The sequence below is a fragment of the Platalea leucorodia genome (genome assembly GCF_965183815.1).
Source record: "Platalea leucorodia genome assembly, chromosome: 5".
Classification (NCBI taxonomy): domain Eukaryota; kingdom Metazoa; phylum Chordata; class Aves; order Pelecaniformes; family Threskiornithidae; genus Platalea; species Platalea leucorodia.
In genome coordinates, this window is record NC_138827.1 from 100,583,843 (window position 1) to 100,604,442 (window position 20,600).

General features: G+C 44.3%; 1 protein-coding gene across 3 annotated transcripts; it reads right to left on the reverse strand.

Moving 5' to 3' along the window:
- Window positions 1–3,222: 3,222 nt before the first annotated feature.
- ARL5A (ARF like GTPase 5A) lies at window positions 3,223–17,526 on the reverse strand. Of its 3 annotated transcripts, XM_082312918.1 has the most exons (7): window positions 17,193–17,257; window positions 16,339–16,441; window positions 15,081–15,141; window positions 11,939–12,086; window positions 10,662–10,745; window positions 7,755–7,906; window positions 3,223–7,232 (listed from the first exon to the last, which is right to left on the reverse strand). In XM_082312918.1, exons 4-7 carry the CDS (start codon window positions 12,080–12,082, stop codon window positions 7,184–7,186), a joined length of 429 nt encoding a protein of 142 aa, XP_082169044.1. In that variant the 5' UTR covers window positions 12,083–12,086; window positions 15,081–15,141; window positions 16,339–16,441; window positions 17,193–17,257; the 3' UTR covers window positions 3,223–7,183. The 3 variants fall into 3 exon arrangements, with proteins under 3 accessions (XP_082169044.1, XP_082169042.1, XP_082169043.1); XM_082312916.1 differs by lacking the exon at window positions 16,339–16,441 and having other exon boundaries at window positions 17,193–17,526; XM_082312917.1 differs by lacking the exons at window positions 10,662–10,745; window positions 16,339–16,441 and having other exon boundaries at window positions 17,193–17,526.
- Window positions 17,527–20,600: the final 3,074 nt, after the last annotated feature.

A 20,600-nucleotide genomic window follows, 5' to 3' on the forward strand; every position in this document is an offset into this window, starting at 1 on the left:
AGACGTGGCCAAGCTCAGGCTCCTGTCACCACGTCTGCTCGATGCCCAGTGGTTGGATGCAGAAGTAAAACGGTCAGAGTTTAGCTGTGGCAAGCATTCGTCTTGTGCGCAGTTAAAAAGAATAAAGGCATTTAACGCTAAAAACATACCACAATAAGAACTTTGGGCAATACTTATCGTGTGTGTATTTTTTTATGGACCAACGTGGTGATGTATAGACAGCGTCGAGGGCACGGGAGGCAGGCCACAGGCCCACGGCCCCAGGCGTGAACAGTTCCGAGGAACCCGGTACCAAAACAGACAAAAATCAGTATTGATAATGGTGTCGTCTTTATTTAATCACCTCGTATTTAACTGGATTCAAAAGAAAAAGTAAAGCAGTTTTCTGAAAGTCGTAGCAAAGCTGAGGAATAACCGAGCTAAGAGGAAAAGCAAGAGGCGGCGGCAGCCCGGGCGCGGGCACGGCTGTGAAGGCAGCTCCCCGATCCCTCGGGGCGCAGCAGCGAGACAAAGCCCACCCCGGCGGGAGAGGCGGCTGGCGACGGCGAAAGACTTGGGCCAGACACGCAGCTGAAGCCGGAGGCGGAAAAGCCTTTTGCCGTCGCTTACACCGTCGTGATCGAGGGGCTGGTGCATTTGCTTATTCCTCTGAACTCAACAACGTCACCTGCTTAACAGAAAAGTTACTCTACGAGATGCCCACCGGGGTACAAATATCGCGCAGTCAGAAACAAAGCAAGAAGTCCAAAATTAACGCAGCCGGCACGAGGCTGTTCGGGTTGCAGAGCTGACCGCCAGCGGACCTTCAGTCCAGTAACACGGTAATTTGATTTTTTAACCCCGCTTCGGTTTCATCTCTTTTGCTTTCTAAGGAGCCACTTGTGACCCCCTGCTCCCAAGGCTGCCGGCACCGGCGTGCGACACGGGAACAGGCAGCAGTGCCGCACCACTGGAATTCAGCATTTTCCATAGGAAAAGAGCGTTTCACCATTCATTTTCATTTCCATTCTATTTGAAGCCAGCCAACACCTACTTATTGCCCAACTCGTCCCAAATGCTGATCTCCCAACACAAACCCCGCCACCACCGGTTTGGCAGAACAGCACGTTTCCCCCACTAACGCCTCGACGACCCCACGCACCACGTCGGCAATCCTATCCTCGCTCAAATTTCGCCGCAACACATACACACAAAAGGTTTAGTGCAAAGAGTAAAATTTTGACAAGTGCTTTCATCTTACGAGAAGAAATTCAGGTGGTTTGTCAAGAATTAGCAATTCTGACGTCGTCCGTCGACGCGTAGCTGCGCTTGCACGCAGCTCCCCCCAGCAACGCCAGGCCCAATTTGTGTTTCGCCTCTTCAAGAATGACAAGAGCGGAATGAGTTCCCTTCGACCAAATGAAAATCAGATTTGAAAAGCCAGGAACGACAGAAAGAGGTAAGGGGGAAACAATTCAAGGAATGCTCTGATAAAATTTCAGGAAAAGTTACTGAATAGAATCATAATTGAACTTTATTATAATAAATAGCTTTATAAAAAGTTTTAGCTAAATTACTTGAATAAACACGCTTACATTTCAGACACAGAAGTGCGCAAGCCAGGAAACGCAGCCCTCGCGAGTCTCTGTATTAATCTGAAGCACTGATTTCGTGTGTTCTGGAATGAAGTTTTATTGCGGTATCAGCGTTAGCCACATACTTTATGCATTTCTTTCAGAAAGACGACAAACGTTTTAGAAAGAGAAGTACAAAATACAAGTGATCAAAAGAACTATGACCCCGGTCCTACGATTAATGCGTGTACATACGGACTTTGCATTCGTAACAAACAGATAACATACTATAACGTAACGACATCGTTAGTATACTCATCTGAGAAGTTTATACTGAGGGAACTGTAGGTTTAGTGCTAGAGGTTAGCGTTATAACGCCGTATTTGGTGGAGCCTAAGGAGAGAGCTCGGTTCCCTCCCCGGGAGCCGAAGGGCAGGCTCCGACCTAGGGCAGCACGGCCGGGCCGCGTACAGGACTGTGGTTAATTAAAGGTTTTGGAAAAGAACCTAGTGAGAAAGTTGAGGACATGTTGAAAACATTGACGAAAACATAATATAGACACAGTTTCAACTGGATCGGCTACCATTCCGCTATCATATACTACCAATTTTTCGATTTATTAGCCATAAAAGTGCTCAGGTTTTCCAACCTGAGGGTCTCTTTTTTTGTTTCTTTTTTACTCTTTGAATCTCTCCGCAGGAGAATACGTCGTTTCTTGGCCACCTCTTCTACCCCCCCCACAGCGTCTGATGCAGGAGGTATTTAGACAAGAGTAACACTGAGCTGATGATTTACAAAGAACGATTTATAGCCTTGCAGGTAAAGCAGCACTTCCTACCTTAATTCAGTATCAGCCAAGTTTTCTAAATTTACAAATAGGAAAAGCTTAAAAAAACCTCCCCCAACTTGTGTCCTTACTCGCAAGGAATCTGGCTTAGAAGGCGAAGGGCGGTACGTGAGTCTGATCCTGTTACGCATAAAGGCTACTCTCCGACGGGAAGAACATTTCCAAAAGAAGTTTCTGTACAATATAAAAATCAACCAGTAAAATCCTAGTAAGGCAAGAATATAATTTCTGCTTATGATTCTAAAGCACATTGTAAAAAAGTTACAGTGGCAACCGCTTACAATTTCTCAGTTTTGTACATTTAATAGAGTCACGGCAACAAGGATATTCAAGTCACATTTGTATTGGTAACACGCATCACGACTATACACAAAGATGGGTTTCTTTCTTAGTGCCGGACATCAAATCGTTCCTGCCCCGTAACGCTCGATGATGCGCCATTTAAAGGCTTAATACTACATTCATTTGAATGCGCTGAAAACCTGTTTTTCAGACATACTTAGTCCGACAGTAGCAAAGTTAATGGTTACTAGCCCATGAAAAAGGAACTACTCGCAGGAGGATGATCACAAGGCCAAGTCTTCTTGGATTAAGTTATTTAAACAGAATTCCTCGACAAGAATTCCAGCTAACCGATCGGATACACGGACGAATGTCTTATTTCCTCTCACAAGGCAAGCTAGCTATGTGATGTCTGCTAAACGGAAAAGTGCTTGGAATGGAGAGGATAGAAAGAACCGTAACAAATTTATCGTAAGTGATGTTAAAACTGGTGCGCAGGGAGGGGGAAAAACACTCACTTATACACATTTAGATGCTTTTATAGAAATATATCTATTTTAAGGAAAATGGAAATCATAGCATAGGAAGAAAAAAAAAAAAAAAACAATTACTGAATCAGTTTTAGGCACTTGAGCTGCATAGACTGTAGTAGGTGCCCATCAGATACGTTTCACCTTCACACGCGCACACCTAGTAAGACACTACACGATGCATAGGAAAACTGCTATTCAGCCTCCCTGGAAAAACAGAAATTAAACATGAAGCTGGGTAGATCCCTGTTCACGTTTTCCCAGTTCTACATCCCACCTTTCCTCACAATGAAAAACCCGCGTAACGTTCAGATCACAGAGGCAGCATATTGTAGAGCTGATTTACCAAGTTTATTATTTGCTAAACGAAAAGAAACATTTTAAGTATTATTGAAATATGAGTTACTGCTATATTTTTTGCTAGTAAAATGGCATTCTGCAGCATAAACTTAAATAACCGTTTTTAAAGCCCCCTCCCTTTTTCTGTATAATATCCTAAGAATAAATTTCATGAAGAACAAAGGCAAAGTAATCTTAAGCTTTAGCGGAAAGCCAAGGCGACGCCACAGGCAGAGGGTGAAAACACAAAAGCCATACAACTCAAGGTCATGACTCATGTTAAGACAATCACTTCCAAACAATCACCGAGTGCAGCTGAAAGCAGCGTGGACGCAAAGTTAACTTGTTTTTCTATGGACACAGTCGTGAGAAAAATGTGAACTGTCCTACAGGGAAAAAGGAAAAAAAGCTGTAAACAAGCAGCACATACAGAAAGGGTTTGTGTGTTCAAGAGTTTGTCTGCTCTTCTCCAGCTCTTACTAAGCGACTGAATTTAAAAACATTTCTGACATTGCCCAACAGGCAAGGGGTGGAGGAAAGGACCCTCACGGCCACGACACTGCCAGGAGGGTCCATACTGGTATGTTCTTCTCACGTTCATCCCATTAGTGTCTGAGCAAACACACGTGCTCTCACAAAGAGCCTTCTGGCAGACATGCTTCCCCACAAAAACTTCCACTGCAACGCCTGGATGATGCTATTCCGCTTCCGCGACGCTTTGCCGCGCTTACAGCACCATCACAGCACCCACGCGAGGCGGGAATTTGGAATCATCACCTCTATTTACAATGGGGTGACAAAGAGCTTCCCAGCTACTACAGACAAAATCCTTACAGACTGCAAATGCAGAACTTAACATGAAGGTGTGTCGATTCCCAAGCCCCAGCCACGAACGCGACAGGCACGCGATGCATCAGGAAGCATTGGCCACCACTGGACTCTTGCTACTGAAGAGCCAATCTGCCCTGTGACACACGATGGGATCACGAAATAGATAGAAAAGACGACTCATCATCATACGTGACACGACACACGCCTTTGTTGTGGTCGGGCTAAGGCTGGCTTGCTCACCGCCCGACAGACAGACGAGGATTCACTCTTTAGGGCACAAAAGACATCGTTTTAGTCTCGATGCGCGCGGTTATTTCCAGCTCCCTACCAGGGTCTGTTGCCACTTGCGCAACAAGGATGAAGTGAACCACGCAGTATCCTAGAGGGCACCGAAAGTGGAAGTGGCGAGGATAACGAGAGGAACAAGAGTAAACGTAAGTTTACTTATGCGTAAACACGTCTGGTCGCAACATAAGCCATACCTGGAAAAACCCACCACGCCTTCGTTATATGGACGTACTAAGTCCTACAAATTGAAGCGAAGGAGCAAGCAGCAAATTTCAGCACGAAGCAGGTATCAGAATACTCTCCATGATTTTTCTTTCATTAACAGAACAACTCGTTTTCTTAAAAACAAACAAAAAACCAACACACACAACCCGTGCAGACTCAGGCAAGAGTATGTGGTATTTAACAATACTAAAGCAAAATGTTTTAAAGGGATGAAAGGGAAGACATAAGACTCAAAAACCAAACGCTTCGGTTTATAAGCAAGTCTGCTTTTTCTTTTTTAAGACTAGAAAACGTACAATTCCATTTCAGATGCAAGTGTGCACAGAGCTCGTTTCTTGAAGATACTATCAGATAAACTGAGAGTCTTTGCATTAAATTGTTATTTCTTCAAACATTTATACATTTTGCAATACACCAGTTAAATACCAATATCTATGTGCATGCACTATAAATATATGCATGTACACGTTAAAATGTTTAACAAAGACAGCAGTTTCCCCAGCCAGTGAGCATCATAAAGAGATACCAAAAATATATTAAAAAGTTAAATTCTTTACCTGCCTTTGTTAAATACAGACTTTTGAAATCGCCTCCCTTCTTTTCTCCACAAATTCACAACATGATCCCCAGAGACGCAGGCAGATGGGAAGGCAGGTGCGCCGACTAGATTACCCCATAACCAAAGATAAGCACCTTAAAAAGTTCAAACTACGCTTCTTCTTTAAAATGTCTTTTCCATCCTTATAAGATGTATGAGCTAAGAAAGGGAAGGACATTTTAAACAAAGTCTGATTTCATTTTGCTATACTCCCCAAACATACATCTCCGCGTAAAAGCCTACGATGAGGGCTACGTGCGCTTTCGGAATACTGACGACATTTCAAACCATCCGACTGTCATCCCGCTGAAAAGCCCCGATCCCTTAACATGGTAATTCTGAACAACGGCTGTACGGGACACCCCTCCCTTCGGGTACTACAGTAAGACAAGATCATCGCATAGTGTTCTGACGCTTCTTTATAACTCACCTGGGGACTGTGCAAGGGAGTTATATTTTCAAGAAGTACCGCCCTGGAACTTCTGCGGGAACGTGGTCGAGGGGTCACTTACAGCTTTTCAAGTAGTGTAACCTGTTTTGTTCCCCATCCCCGTCCCATCCATTGCATATGGACATATATACATTTTACACTATCAAAGAGAAGCGTGCCTTCCTCTGACAAACACTTCATACAGGGTATGACTTGTCTTGCAAGATTCCAGTGGGACTTTTAAACGTACTTTTCGTGCCTCTTCTTTGGTTAAGAAAAAAAAAAACGGTGACATTTTTCCCTTTATGACAGCTAAAGGTACTTCTACTTGAATCATAACCGAACAGTACTGCAGAAAAAGAAAAGCAGTACCATAGGACAGCGTGACATGCACTTTTTGGAATCACCTAACCCAATCGTGACTAGAATAAAAAAAGAAAATCCATTTCATTTTAAACTCTTTGGCAAATTTTTACTGTTTGCCGACACTGTAATTTGAAGCTCGATCCATTATGGCATCCTCCCTAACTGAAAAATCATGTGAGAAACAAGCAATGGTCTTAAGAGAGAGTTTGCTTTATGAAGTTGTGGTAAGCCAACTGCCTGATGGACGTTACAGCCATACGGATGACAAAGGAAAAGAAGTTGTGACACGTTGGCGATGTCAAATATTAGTGCTACCGTCAACATACTGATTCCGCTTTACACACTGGTCTGAACAGATTGCAATTAACCTAAAATTGAGGTATAAATATACACAAATATGTACAGTACACATACAGGAAAATATTTTTGCATTTGTAACATCGGTAACTTTAAAAATACTGGAAAGTTGGTATCTATGCCATCAATTTGTTTGCTAGTTTACTGGAATAATGAAGCCAATATCTTCAACTAGAGAGGACTACAATGGAATAATAAAATTGAAAATTAAAAGCTCCTTCCTCTCACTTCATCTTCACCACGCCCAACATTGGACTGTTCTGAGCGGCTGTATCTTGAAAAGAAGGTTGATCACAGCTTTTAAACGCATCCTCAGAGGAAAACAAACAGGAAACCAAATGGGAGCCATCAACTGCATCTTTCTTTTTGCTGAATGGTCTTAATTTATATACACGTATGTATGTGTGCATCTATGTAGAAAATAAAGTTGAAATCAGTTCAGTATAAATACATCTAACCCATTAATTCTGCCACTGTGAAGGTAATCATGGGTACAGCTCTTTTTAAGCAATGTCTGTGCAAAGAGGTCATTAAAAATCATCTGATCTTAAGTCTTGACATCATCCATTCGAGTCCTTGGCACAGTCTGTAAATAAAAGAGATAATTTTTAAGGAATACATGCACTTCTCAGAATAACTTCAAAGATAATTCCACAGCAGCAATTTAAATTTTTCCTAAGAACTCTGTAATTCTGACTGAAGGAATCATTTCCAGAAACAATTCACTCCGAGCGCAGTGTTTCCTAGGTCTTACCATGCAATCTACGCGTGAGAGACTTCCGATCCCAGCACTTCAAGACGTACACTGAAGTTTTCTCTAATTATGATTATTCTTAATAAACCAGAAGAGATTTCAGGTTGTTCCCACCCCTGCCCTCATTAGGCCCAAATCATAGAAAGTTTTATCACTGAGAGGTCAGACTGTGGATTTGACGTGAAAGTTGGTTTTCAGATCACACTGATCCTAAGTCAGTATGTTCTGAGCCCCGAAATCTTTTAGTGTAAAATTATTATTGACAGGGGAGGAATGTGTGTTAAAACCAAACACCACAATAAAAATATCAAAATACTTCAAGATTCCCCTCCTACAGACAAGAAGAACTCTTACCCCTCTCCAGTTAGAGCACAGCATGCCTGAATGTGCCACTGGTGATCCTTAATTGAAGTCAGTTTCAGAAACTGAGATATTTCAGCTACTGTCATACACTCTTTAACATCTTGCTTGTTAGCAAAGATCAGCAAACCTGCTTTTTTTAAGTCCTAGGGAGAAAGAAGCAAAAAGATGATGATTAGAAATTAGCCCTCGGAGGCAAAAGATGTGATACCAAAGTAGAGAACCTTAAGCCCAAGCAAAAAAAAACCAAAACCCTAAACTATAAAATGCTGCAGGCTGATTGACATGCAACTTCAAAAAATCCTTTGATCCAGCAGACCAAACGTCCAATTTCTGCCTAGGATGATCTGTAAAACCACGTCCAATATTTTGTTGTGCTGCGTGAGGATCAGAGGCACCCTGTGTCTCTGTACGCGTGCAGCGGCAGTAACGCCACGCACCTCCAGCAGTCAAGGCCTCCCGTTTAACCCCGGCCTCGCGGCCCATTCCTGCCTGGGTATCCAAACCAGCCGCCGCATTCTCCTGAGCCTGGCTTTTGTATATGCACACCACGCTTTTATGTATCACCACACCGTTAAGATTGATTCCAGTAACAAATTAGTAGACTGTGCAGTAGTTCTTAGGTGGGGCAACAGCGGGTTACCCCCCGCCCCCGAACTTTTTAAGCACTGGTAAAAGCTTGCCAAGCCTGACGGCAGTAAGCGTCGGCAGCGTGCGTGCTGGCACCCAGCCTGGCGCCATGGCTCACCAGAGCCAGGAGTACGCTCTGCCTGCGCAGCAACCCTCTGCGAGGGAAATCCCACCCATTAAGAAGCATTAAGACTTGCCACTGACGGCGTAAAGCAAGCTGCAGTAATATTTTATTTAGAGGATACACAGAATTCGTAGAAAATCACCACTTACACTACTTTAGAATCAAAGGATGGACATCTACGTGAACAAGCACATTGCAATAAACTACTTTATAAGGCCCATGCAATATTTAAAACACAAGTACTAACAATTTAGAGAACAGCGACTCTAGGGGCAAGCTTATTTTATCTCAAGCTGCTTGGAATTACACTAGTACAGGCACGTATTACTGAAAATCTGTCCCTCCAAAACTAAAAAGGTCTTCCCAGGAAGCCAAGCCAACTCATTCACTTAAATGCCTATCATCAGGCATTTTTACAAGCAGTAACATTAATTCCCAAATGATCTACTAGTCCAGAAAATAGCTGGAACTGACCCGGGCAACTCCATTTTGCCTTCACAAAAATTCAATTGAACTGGTTAGCAGAAATAAAAGATTTTCATGGACTGCAAGGAAAAGCTATTCTAAATAATATTTGACTTTCGTTTCAGCTTATATGTATTGTTGCTCTCTTCAAACATCACAGCATCTGGACAGTTAGCAGAATATACTGAAAACATCCTGTTGTGAAACAACGGGCACATTTACTGTTAGATGGGTGCTTTCGGAGCACAGAAGTAGTCTCCCAACACGAAGCGAGGGCATTTGTGCTGCTTGGAGTTCCAGACTTCCCTCACTTCAAATTCAGTTCGTTAACTACTTCTGCATCTTCCTTTGCAGATTACGAAACAGAAGATGCAGATTTTGTTTAGCGACTGCAACAGACTGAAGAGCACGTCTCTGAAATTCTAATGATGACAGCAGCAGACCCAATGGCAACAGTCCCCCCATGCCACATTTAACACTCCACCACAACCAAGAAAGCCAGACCTACTTTATTACAATTTATTTTGTTAGAGTAAACACAATTTTAGTTTAAATACCAAAATTTAGAAATTCAAGACACCGGGCAAAGCACTTGTTTTTTCTCAAATGGTTTAGATTACCATGATCACTCAGAGGAAATACATAGGCAGTCTTTGCCCTTCCTGCAGTCATCTACTAAACAGTGGCTATAGTTTAAATATAGATGTAATATTTTGGGATATAATGCCATCAATTTTATGCACATCTTTGTATGCTGACACTTAAATTTGGAAGCTCAGTGTCCTCAAGTGTCATCTCACACAAACTGATCCAGTTTGCATTAAACTTGTCTTGTGAGTTCCCAGCAGTAGCCAAGCTTATATAAACACAGCTTCAGTAAAAATCAGGGCTCTGGTCCTGCTGCGCTGCGTGGGTAGGTTAAAGTCTCTGGGACATTCAGGCCATGCCAAAATCCTTGGCTTATACGGCAGTCCAGTATTTCTGAACCAGACCCGGATAGCTCAGTTTTAGACCTGACACAGGGCTCAATTTTAAAGAGAGTCTTCACAAGTTAGCAAATTACACTCTCATTCTGTAATTCCAACTACAGAAGGAACGACGGCTGCTGTAGCCATAGGCAGTCCGTTTCTTCAGTTTTATAGCCAGTTGCTATAAGACATGTTATTAAGGTTGTATCTGTTTCACTGTGAAAACAGAAAACATCACGCAACCATGAAGCTATCAAAAATAGTAATTGAGCTGTTGGAGGAAACAATGGTTTTTTAAACTGATCTCATTCAGCTATTAACATGGACTGAAGTATAAAAACCACAAAAGTCATTTATAGCTCCTAACTTCTGTTTCACTGAAGCACTCAGAAGTTGAAAAGCTACTTTTGTGGGAGTTCTCTTCAGTAATTTGGTATTAATTTACAGCTTTGTTAGGAGCTTCAGAAAAGACAGAGCCGCTAGCAGGAACAAGACAGCTCTGATGCAGTCCTACCCGCAGCTGGGAGAACGTGACTGGTAACGTTTGCCTTGGGCTTCACTGGAGAGGCCTCTCTCCGGTCTGGTCTGCCTCCAGCCAGCAGGCGCAAGTGAGAGCTTCCACAAACAGCGTGCCACTCTGCTTCCCTTAACACGCATCATCCAGATCTTACCCACAATAAACATTAAAACAAAGAAAACACAGGGTCTACTCACCTCATGTGCTAACATTTTATACAGTTCTTCTTTAGTCACAGAAATTCTCTCTCTGTCTGTGCTGTCCACAACAACTATCACAAACTTTAAAAAGTGAAAAGTTATTAGTCAGAGAACGAACTCTATCTTTCTGGCGACACACTTGTCAGCAGAACAGCTTACTGCTCCCATCACATTATCCAGACAGCTGGATTATCAGATAGCATCATATTCCAGATACACTTCTCCCAGCCGGAGTGTGATTACCCGCAGCACTGGTATGGTTTACAACTTATGCCGTGGTTTGTATACAAAAGTAGCTCTGACACATCTTTTGACTTTCCATTTTCCAATTCGGAGTGAAAAATTTATATTGAAAGCAAATGTTTCTCTGTAATCCCAGATCTGGTTTTGTTCGTTGCTTAGCGTAACTGAGGTAGCACACAGATCCCTCAAATAATTTCTTGCAGCCTTAAAAAGGGAAATTGTACCAGCTTGCTCCCTCTACTTCAAATACTAACATGCAAATAGATATTTCCAAAGGATTTAAAAAAACCCCATAAGCTCCATATTTCAAGAGCATACATGCAGATACACGTCATAGCATCTTACAGGGAAGCATAAAGTTAATTATTATTAAAAAAATAACTTTTTTTTTAAAAGCCACAATTGATAACACATAGGAAACCTTGACTTAAATTATTATTTTAATCAAGTTCAGTATATGTGCTGCAACTTCATCGCTAAAGAGTTCTTAAAATTCTTGGGGGTCCTTAAGTGAACTGATCATGGGAGCTTGCAAGACAGAGCTCCCCCAGCCTTGGAGGAAAACCTTTGGGCTTTCAGTCTCACTCCTGAGGGCTTACACAGGTTTTAGAGCACCTGCTACAGAGACAGAGCAGTCACGGTCCCCCCTCCACACGAGGGGACCTGTAAACACGGGGATCTGCAACGCCAAGACAAACTGAGCACCTGCCCAAAGGCAGCAGATCCCCAGAAACAGAACCCTTACAAACAAGTTGGTTTTAATTGTGACTCCATATTACGCGTCTTACGTAAGAAACATAAAAGCGAGTCGTACAACAGCTTGCTAAGGAGGAGACTTCAAAAATCAGAACAGGAGTGCCCTGGAGTAGCTACGGTAGCATGCAAAGCACAGTTAACGCAGCCCTCTGGAAACGTGTTTGGTAGAGATCTCGGGTATGCCGTATTCCCTTCCGGGACAGATCTCGGGTACGCTGCATTCCCGACCCCAGCAACGGCTACGCTAAGCCTTCCAGCGAGGCGCTCCTTCTCACCTCGGTGTTTGTATAGTAGGTGTTCCACGAAGACCGAAGAGACTCCTGCCCGCCGATATCCCACATCAGAAAGCGCGTGTTGTTCACCACGATCTCTTCCACGTTGCTCCCTATGGTGGGTGAGGTGTGCACCACTTCATTCATGGAGCTGCAGAGGGAAGAGAGCGACTCGGTGAGAAACTGCAAAGACTGGCGAGTTACCTGCATTACCGAGCATCTTAGGACTCCAAATTGACCTACTTCTATAAAAACTAAACTTGATGGTTATGCTGAGGTAGAAAACGTACTGGGGGAATTTTAGCAAACGCTACTTATGTAGCAAATAGAGACACGGTTTGACAGGTGGTGAATAAAAATAAAAATTGAAGGGTGAATAAAAATAGCAAAAAATAAAAATAGCAATAAAAAAGGACTCAGTGAACTATACAATAATCAAATGATAAAGCTGAGAGAGCATACATGAAGAAAACTGTATTATAATTAATTAAATCATAAAGCTGAGACAATATTTGCTTCAGAAGCTGTTTTAAGCAGTCAGTTTTTCTTTTTCCAGGCTGAGTTTGGCACGCATGGGAGAGAGCAGTTGTTTTGCTTCAAGAATGTGGTTAAGCCACAAGATTTCCAAGGTTGCAGAAAAACAACAACTCATCATCCAGCTCCACCAAACATACTATATCTCGCTCTAGTTCCAGCACAGGCCACTAAGAGTGTACTTTCTTCACAATTCAGTTACTTTATGTCCAAACTTTCTTCTCTCTCCCTTCAGCATAGTCCAATAACACTACTATTTGGAGACAAATTTCAAAAATATTGAGATAGTTTAGAGATACTGAGTACAACTTTGTCATTAATACAACCAGCTTCACATCAATAGTGATAACCAAATGTGTACTCTGGATACCCCTAAAGTTCAAAGTATTTAAACTCTACGGTATGGGATATAAAAAAAAATTAAAAGTAGCTTCAAGGAAAACGTCAACCATTTTCAAAGAATTTAATTTTTTTTCTTCTGCTAATCTTGATATATTTTTTCATTTTATATGAACATTTTTTGAAACTTTAGCAGAGCTTTTAGTTACAGTGAGGGCAATTTGAGACTTGTAACAGCACTGGAATATTTCTTGAAGAGGATACAGAGAACAGAGGAGATAAAGGTCTGGTGTCCTGAAAAGGAATCCCAGTTACCCAGCGTCTTAGCAGCGTATAACAAGAAACCTTCTCACCACAGACATTTGAAGGCAACTATATAAGGGGAAGAGAAGGATTAGAAGAAAGAACTATAAAATCCAATTAAGGATAACAATGATATAAGAAGATGCCTGTGGCCGATTTCATATTTAAAAAACACGTTTTAGCAGAGTTCTTTCCATGCTTGGAAGGGATGTATCACGAATCCCCTTTCCTTGGCTGAACCTGCAGCCTTTCACATTCAAGCCGTTGGCATCTCGCAGTTTGCAATACGATAGGTAGATTTTTCTCTCCTCTCCGCTGAAACAAGGTGAGCAAGAAGCTTAATGGCATTTCTAGACACCTGATCACAAAATCCTACTGCTACCTGAGGGGAGGGAAGAGATCCGAGTATGAGAACAGGAAGAAATGAAGTGTCTGCAGAGCTGCCGCGATCTGTTAGAAGAACCACGGCTCCAGCGTCTGCTGTGACCCTCCTCGACATCAAAGTAACGGCCAGTGCACTAACCAACACTAGTTGTCCTGCTAGTTATCTCTGCCCCTCTCTTATGAAAAGAGTTAAACATATTCATTCACGCTCAGAACACTTATCTGCCACAAAGAAACGGGAAGAGAAAAAACGGGATAGGCACAGATGGTGCACAGGTTTGAGGAGGAGTCAAGCAGGAGGAAGAGAGGACAGTGCTCAGACAGAGCTCTGTCAAAGCGGCACAGAGGGGAAGGGAGAAGGGGAAGTCCTGTGGAGCTAAAACGGGTATAAAGGAAAAGGAGAGACCCACTGTAGAGAAGGGAAAAGAAAACACTGAGACTGCAGAAATGAGAAGAAGAAGAATCATAAGACATTTGTGGAGGAAGTGGAAAGACACAGGCAGCATTAAAATGCACCGAGGACGGCCCTCGGCTGCAGCAGCTACTAGTCTTAAAAAATCTCTCACTCCCGATTTCAGTAACGACAACCACCTTCTTCTTTTCACTTTCTCTGCAGAGCATGCTAGGGCAGAAGTGGCTGGAAATGCTGCGTGAGCCTCACGTTTCAGAAAGGCAAAAGCAGATCATAATTTGATAAAACCCAAACATTTTAAGAAAGCGTATTTTAAGTGTAGGATTGGACCAGCATGGCCATACCACTTAACAGGAATTATTTCTGATACTGACTCAGGAACATTCCTAATACCAGACTGCTTCATGTGAGAAATCGCAAATCTGTTTCTATTATAAATAGACCTTGAGTCGCCTGTCCCACCTAGGAGCTTCTGAGTCTGTGCACAAATTCGTACCCTTTTATCAAAATGCAGTTGAGGACCAGAGATATGAAGCTCATACAAGTTTCACGTAAACCAGTAGCAAGGTTAATGCAAGACAAACACAAGTCAATGCCGCTATTAAAGGCAGAAGCTGCACGACAGCGCGGGCTGCCACCAGGCACAGAGCTGTGCTGTCCTGGGCTCAGCCAGCGCTCAGCCTTCCTCCCTCATCCCGTACCACAAACGACACAAAAGCACATCTTGGTACGCAGGACGCAGGTCACGGCAGGGAGAGGTCAGGCTTCGCTGCTTCGCTACTCACAGAACAATTTGTTTAGTATTTACATGCTGTGGCATGGATCAGTTTAGCAGCGTCGTCCTGTGGCTAACCCTCAATATAATCATATTTTATGGAGTTGGCAAACAGCCTAGATGGTGACACCAAAGGCAGTTGTGATTAGGTGGTAATAGCAACGTAATCTGATAAATAAAAGCTCTGAACAAAACCCTATTCATATACTGGGCAAAATACAGACCTTTCCAAACTCTAAACACACGCTTTGACCCGCTGCCACCTATACTGTTCAGTAATCTTCAGCGTAAAGCTCTCAAAGTGAAAACTAACAGGGAAAGCAGCGACAAGAAGTCAGAGTAATACAGACAATGCGCACCTTGAAATACGTGAAGCGTCATCTGCAGTTCATACTTACAATTGATAAAGAATGGTCGTTTTTCCCGCATTATCCAGACCAACAATGATTACTTTGTGCTCTGAAATAAAAATATCACTAGTAAATCACATAGTTAACTTTGCTATTACGATAACACAACTGTGTTACGAAACAAGGTTAGTGTTGCATTTTTGACCGATTTCCTAAGCAAACACTGCCAAACTTCAGGTGCCACATTTCAGGTGCCATACCTAGAAGTTCGTTGTCTGCGGAGGTGTACAAACCCGGGTACTGTTCCGAGTAGGTAAGTGACTGTCGATTTTTCCCCATCTGCACATCTACAGGAACGATTTCGGAGATATTTTTTCCTTCTCTAAACTGCTAGAGCAATCTCACGCTGGAATCCTTTCCCAAGCTTCTACGCATTTTTGCAGATTGTAACAGATTGCACTCTCTGTTCCCCCCAACTACCGTAGTTCTCCAGAACACATGCTTACACATGTCAAATGTTCGTTTCCAAGGCCGTACTTTTATCATGACCTGCAACATCTTCACCTCTTTGCAAAGAGTTGTTAAAAGCCACAACAACGCTGATTTGCACTGTAAGCAGGCTGATCCACCTGTCTCCCTCAGTGCCCTCTTTTCCTTGCAGCAGGTTTGGAACCTGGAGAACAGATTTGCCTACGAATATTTTACAGTATGCATTCACCCAATTTAGTTTTAGACAAACCAATGAGTACTACACAAAACTACTCTGACACATATGCGAACACATTTTGGAGCTCGATGCCAGAATCAATTATTGTTTCTATTTAGCACCTTCTCTCCTATACATCACAAAATTGAATTTGAATTCTACAGCTGGTGTTGTCAACCACATTCAAATTTATGATTTCCAGGACGAGTGAGCGCTGCCTGCTCTCAGCTACATTACACAACTTTTACTTGCACAAATAACCTTGGCTTCAACGGGACTATTCATGCAAGTAAAAGCTTTGTGAGAAGGGGCTTTCTTCCTCCCTTCCCCAGTGGTCCACGAGGGCAACAAAAAGCCATTATAAATCTGCCCAAGCTTCAGACGACCAGAGATCAATTCCTTCTGTTAGCAAAGTACACTTGCCTTGATTTATCACAGAGGAGAGAGGGAGGGGATAGGGGTCAGGTAAGTGGGGTTTTCTTGGTTTTGATTTTATCAATATTGTGTGGTTTTGCAGAGTTGTCTCATATACCAGCAAATATAAATTCCAGTTTTAATAACTTTGCATAACTGCACAATATTGTAAAAATATCTGCTTACCTGACCCCACATAACTAGGAACTTTTGTTTCTGGTGTGATGTTGCCAGCATAGTGGATGTTAGGAAATCAGTTGGAAGAGAAGATCTGAGGTGGGGCTGGATGCTACAAGACAAAAATATTTTGTTGGATTTGCACTAAGTGTTAATGGGCATATAATTGGGACATTCAACGTGCGTGTGTAAGCGTATTTAAGTTCACTCAAATTCATATTTGAAAGACCTCATAAACATGGATCACAGGATGTCCTGAGTTGGAAGGGATCCACAAGGATCATCGAGTCCAACTCGGTAAGAGCGTCAGCATGTGTTTTACAGTTAAAGTTACAATGCTCATTGAAACCTCGCTGTAAGGAGACAGGCGTTACAAATCTGGAGTTATAAGTAATAACATTTACGCCGTAGACGAGCAATTTTGCCAGATATCGAGGCTGATCACTTAGGACCATTAATAAAGCATACTCTGCGGATGACAAGATGAGACTACACGCTACAACGCCACACAGCCGTATTCTTTCGGCACACGTTAATAATTTAGCACCCACCTTTCAGGAAATGAGCTTTCCAGTGACGGGGAAAAAAAAAAAAGGTTAAAACCCCCCAACTTTTCTGGCCGCAGCTTGTCCTCCCGGGCCGCCCCCACCGGGCTGAAGCCTTTCGCCCTTTAGCCCCGGTGGCCAAAGCTGTGCCGGTTTCCAAGGGCGGGCGCCCACCCCCGTCCCCAGCCCGGCCGCCCCCGGGGAGGAACGGCCGCCTCACCCCGCCGGGGATCGCCCTCAGGCCCGGCCCGGCACCGGCGGGCCCCGACACATCCACGGGCCGCCGCCTCCACCTCCTCCCGCCGCCTATCCCCTCACCCTGATGGTTGAACAGCCTCCATATCCTGGTGAAGAGGATCCCCATCCTCAGCCGGGGCAGCTCCGGGCCTCCCCGGCTCCTCGGCGCCTGCTGCGGGGTTATCCCGCTCCCGGACAGCGGGCGCCTCAGGGCCCGGCCCAGCTCCCGCTTTGCCGCTGGAAAGGCGGGCTAGGGCCTCGCCGGGCCTGCTCACGCTCGGACATCGCCGCTCGACGACGACGACGACCCGGCTCCTCTCGCCTCACCGCCGGCCTCGGAGCGGGGAGAGCAACGCGCCGGGAACCAGCGACCCCGCGGCCACCGTAGGGACGGAGGTAGGCGGGGGCGGACGCGTCGCTGTGACGGGGAGAGGGCGGGCCCGGGGCGGCGGCCGCCATTACGCGACTCCGCCTCAGCGAGCGGCCACCGCGGCCAAGGCCGCGCTCGCCCCGCCGACTCGCCTGAGGCGAGTCGGCGGGGCGAGCGCGGCCTTGGCCGCTCGCATTTAACCCTTCCCGCCCAAGGCCGGGGGTCTGAACAGCTGCGGCTGAGGAAACCCTACATTCACCTCATGATTTATTTTTTTTTAAAGCATCCCGGCTGCCTAAAGATACATTTCTCTGCCCAAACTTGCCCGTCTCAGCGTTTAAAACCTCAAGAGATTTTAAACAGAACAGGTAATAAATAGGTTATGCACACCTCTGTGTAATAAGCTAGAGACAAGAGGGGGGATGTTTGCCCTCATTTGTCTTGTCCCTGACCAAAATTGCTTTATTTAACAGAGAAACAGCGTGTTATCTGCAAGCTGTCTAGCAGGGCTAATGCCCAGCACCACCTACATTTCAGCCTCCAGACCTTTACTAACTGCTGTATAAATGCTTAATTTCGCATGGGTCGGGCATGGTTTGTCTCTCAGTGACACCTGTGGGGGAGATGCATTTAAGGTATTTACAGCACTAGGATTTGTAACTTAGAAGTATTCTCTAGGGAGCCGCAGGTAGGTTGCACAGCTGTTGGACATGTCTTCATTTTAAACATCACTGGTGGGCATGGTAAAGAAAACCCACACCTGCAGTTCTCAAAGTAAATTTAACTTGGGGGGAGAGAGCATGAAAGTGAAACGGGTGGAAAGGGGTTGAAAAGGCATCTCCTCTGAAGCTCGGAGTTGCAGGCTTGCTTTGTCACCACAGCAATCCGACAGAGTTATTTCTCGTTTGAAAGCTTGGCCAGGCAGCAGCTGAGCCGGCCTTGGAGTTGTGCTCTGTCCCCACTTGGGACGGAGAAGCCTCTCTTGAGATGGGATGCCTTACTTGGGACGGAGAAGCCTCTCCATCCTTTATGTCCTTAAGTCCTCTCTTCCTCAGAACTGTCAGTACTACACAGTATAACTTTCTGTCACAGTACGCGTTACTGGCTTTGCTCCTCATTCCGTGTTGTCCCCTCACCTGCATCACAGCCTCCATTTCTCCTGTCCACATAGGCGCTTACCACTGGCTCTGTTTTTCCCCTGCTCCGTTGCAGGCTGGCACACCTACTCGCTCGGTTCCACCTCCACCTTCCTTACTTGCTCCCCGCATGGTATCTGGCCCCCTTCCCGTGTGATGATACACTCCTTTCTTATTTCAGGGTTTTTTGCTGCTTTCCTTCTAGCAGCTTTTATTCTGACAGTGCCTTCTTGCTTTTGTTTTCCCTGCTGCAATATTGGCCCTTAGTCGAAGTAGCAAGGACAGTAGTAATCTCCGAGTTTCTGTGTCTGCAGGCTTTCATGCTTTCTGTTGCAGTGAAGGGGAATATATGGTCCTTAATGGTTGAAGAAAATAAATATCCTCATAATCAACGAGCATGTTACAACTTTAATAGGATAAAAATAAATGACTGCGCTAGTAACGGATCTGTAGTCATCCAGGTTTAAAATAACTAGTTATAAAGTATTATCAGCCATGGTGTTCAGGCTTTACAGCTTTTTCAGCGTTAACAACAGCGATGCAATACCGGCTGCCTAATATGGCAGGGAAAAACACAGTTAGCCCAGACACCTGGCTAGCCTGTGAAACCTTCGTTTGCTCAACAGTCCCAGTCAGCCTGGGGAAAAAAAAGCGTCTCTTTTAATCTGAAGGCTGTTTACCCTCTATGGTTCTGGTCCGCTGTTTTAGAATGATATTATTAATTTTTAACCTCAGACATGACAGTCGGCATGACCTTGGAAAAGCAGCGATGCTTTATCATATGTAAGTGCAATGCACAAATATCCTCCCGTACTGTTCAACTGCTGGAGTTACCGAGAGTCGTGTATCCCTCTCGGGGAAGGCAAGGAAGTCTGCTAGCCGAGCGCGGTGGCGTTGGAGGGACGGCGGAAGGGAAACCGCGCTGTACAGCAGGAACCGCCAGTCCCCGTCTTAGCGCTGCCGTCACTGGGACGGCGTGTGACCGGCAGGTAAATGAAGCAGCTCCTCCAACGTGATGCACTTTCCACAAGTTCGGCGTTCAGCCTGCGATGGAATTAATTATTCATTAGCTGACAATTATCCCCCTTTCTGCTGTACCTCAGCTGAGAATTTCAGATGCGTACGGTTCATTTCTGTTCTCACTGCTCCCGGTGTAAACGCAGAGAGCGCCTGAAACCCGTGGGCTCCTTCCAGCGTTAGGTAGGCTGCACAACTGCATGAGAGGGTAGCAAAATTCAATTAAACCATTTATTTTGATTCTTTAAATACAAGCACATTGCGTTTTTTTTCCTCCATGTTGTTTTTTTTGATAGACCCTGTGACTTCTTGAAGCAACGTCTACAAAGCCGCAGCCAGCACTTGTTGGAGCCACGTCAGACTGTGCTGGCTAGTAGTCCTGCGGCCAGTGCCCCTCGCTCCTGCCTCCTCACACCTCCGACTACCAGCGGCTCACCTGTACCCAGGAGCTGCAAAAATTCATTTTTACAAGATGAATGAAAATATGGTGCATTTTAGGACTAGGAAGTTATTGTTGAGATTCCACCTCTGACCCCTCTGCTAGTTAAATCGTCGTTTAAGTCATTTGTATGGCAGCCTAGTTTAACCTGTGTTGTACTGCTGCTTTTTTACGTGGTCTTCCTATTGCTGGTGGGAGCTTTCGAAGCAGCACTCATGTCGGCATGGCTTATCGCGAATACAGTTACACAGTTTCCTCCTGGACATGCGAAAAGCCTTTTTCAGGTTGTGTACATTTTGTTCCAAGCAACGGTAACGCAGTGGGGCGTCTGAGCAGTGCTGTGCTGCAGAAGCGCGTCATCTGCCTGCGGTAGGATTTCTTCTACGCAGAAGAAACCCGAACACGTAGAGAAGACAGACAAGATATGTGTCTTATGAACTTTCAACTTCTAGAATCATATGAAAACACACAAAAGAACGTATTTTTGCTCTGTTGTATTTATTTGAAAGACCTTAAGCGCTTTATTA

Bases quoted from the DNA above. Each gene is read 5' to 3' on its own strand.
- ARL5A (XM_082312916.1), bottom strand. From the start codon at position 17,238: ATGGGGATCCTCTTCACCAGGATATGGAGGCTGTTCAACCATCAGG. The intron at 10,746-11,938 runs GTGAGAAGGAGC...CACTTTTTAAAG, and splicing joins CCTACTATACAAACACCGAG to TTTGTGATAGTTGTTGTGGA. The intron at 7,233-7,754 runs GTAAGAGTTCTT...TTTTATTTACAG, and splicing joins TGTGCTCTAACTGGAGAGGG to ACTGTGCCAAGGACTCGAAT.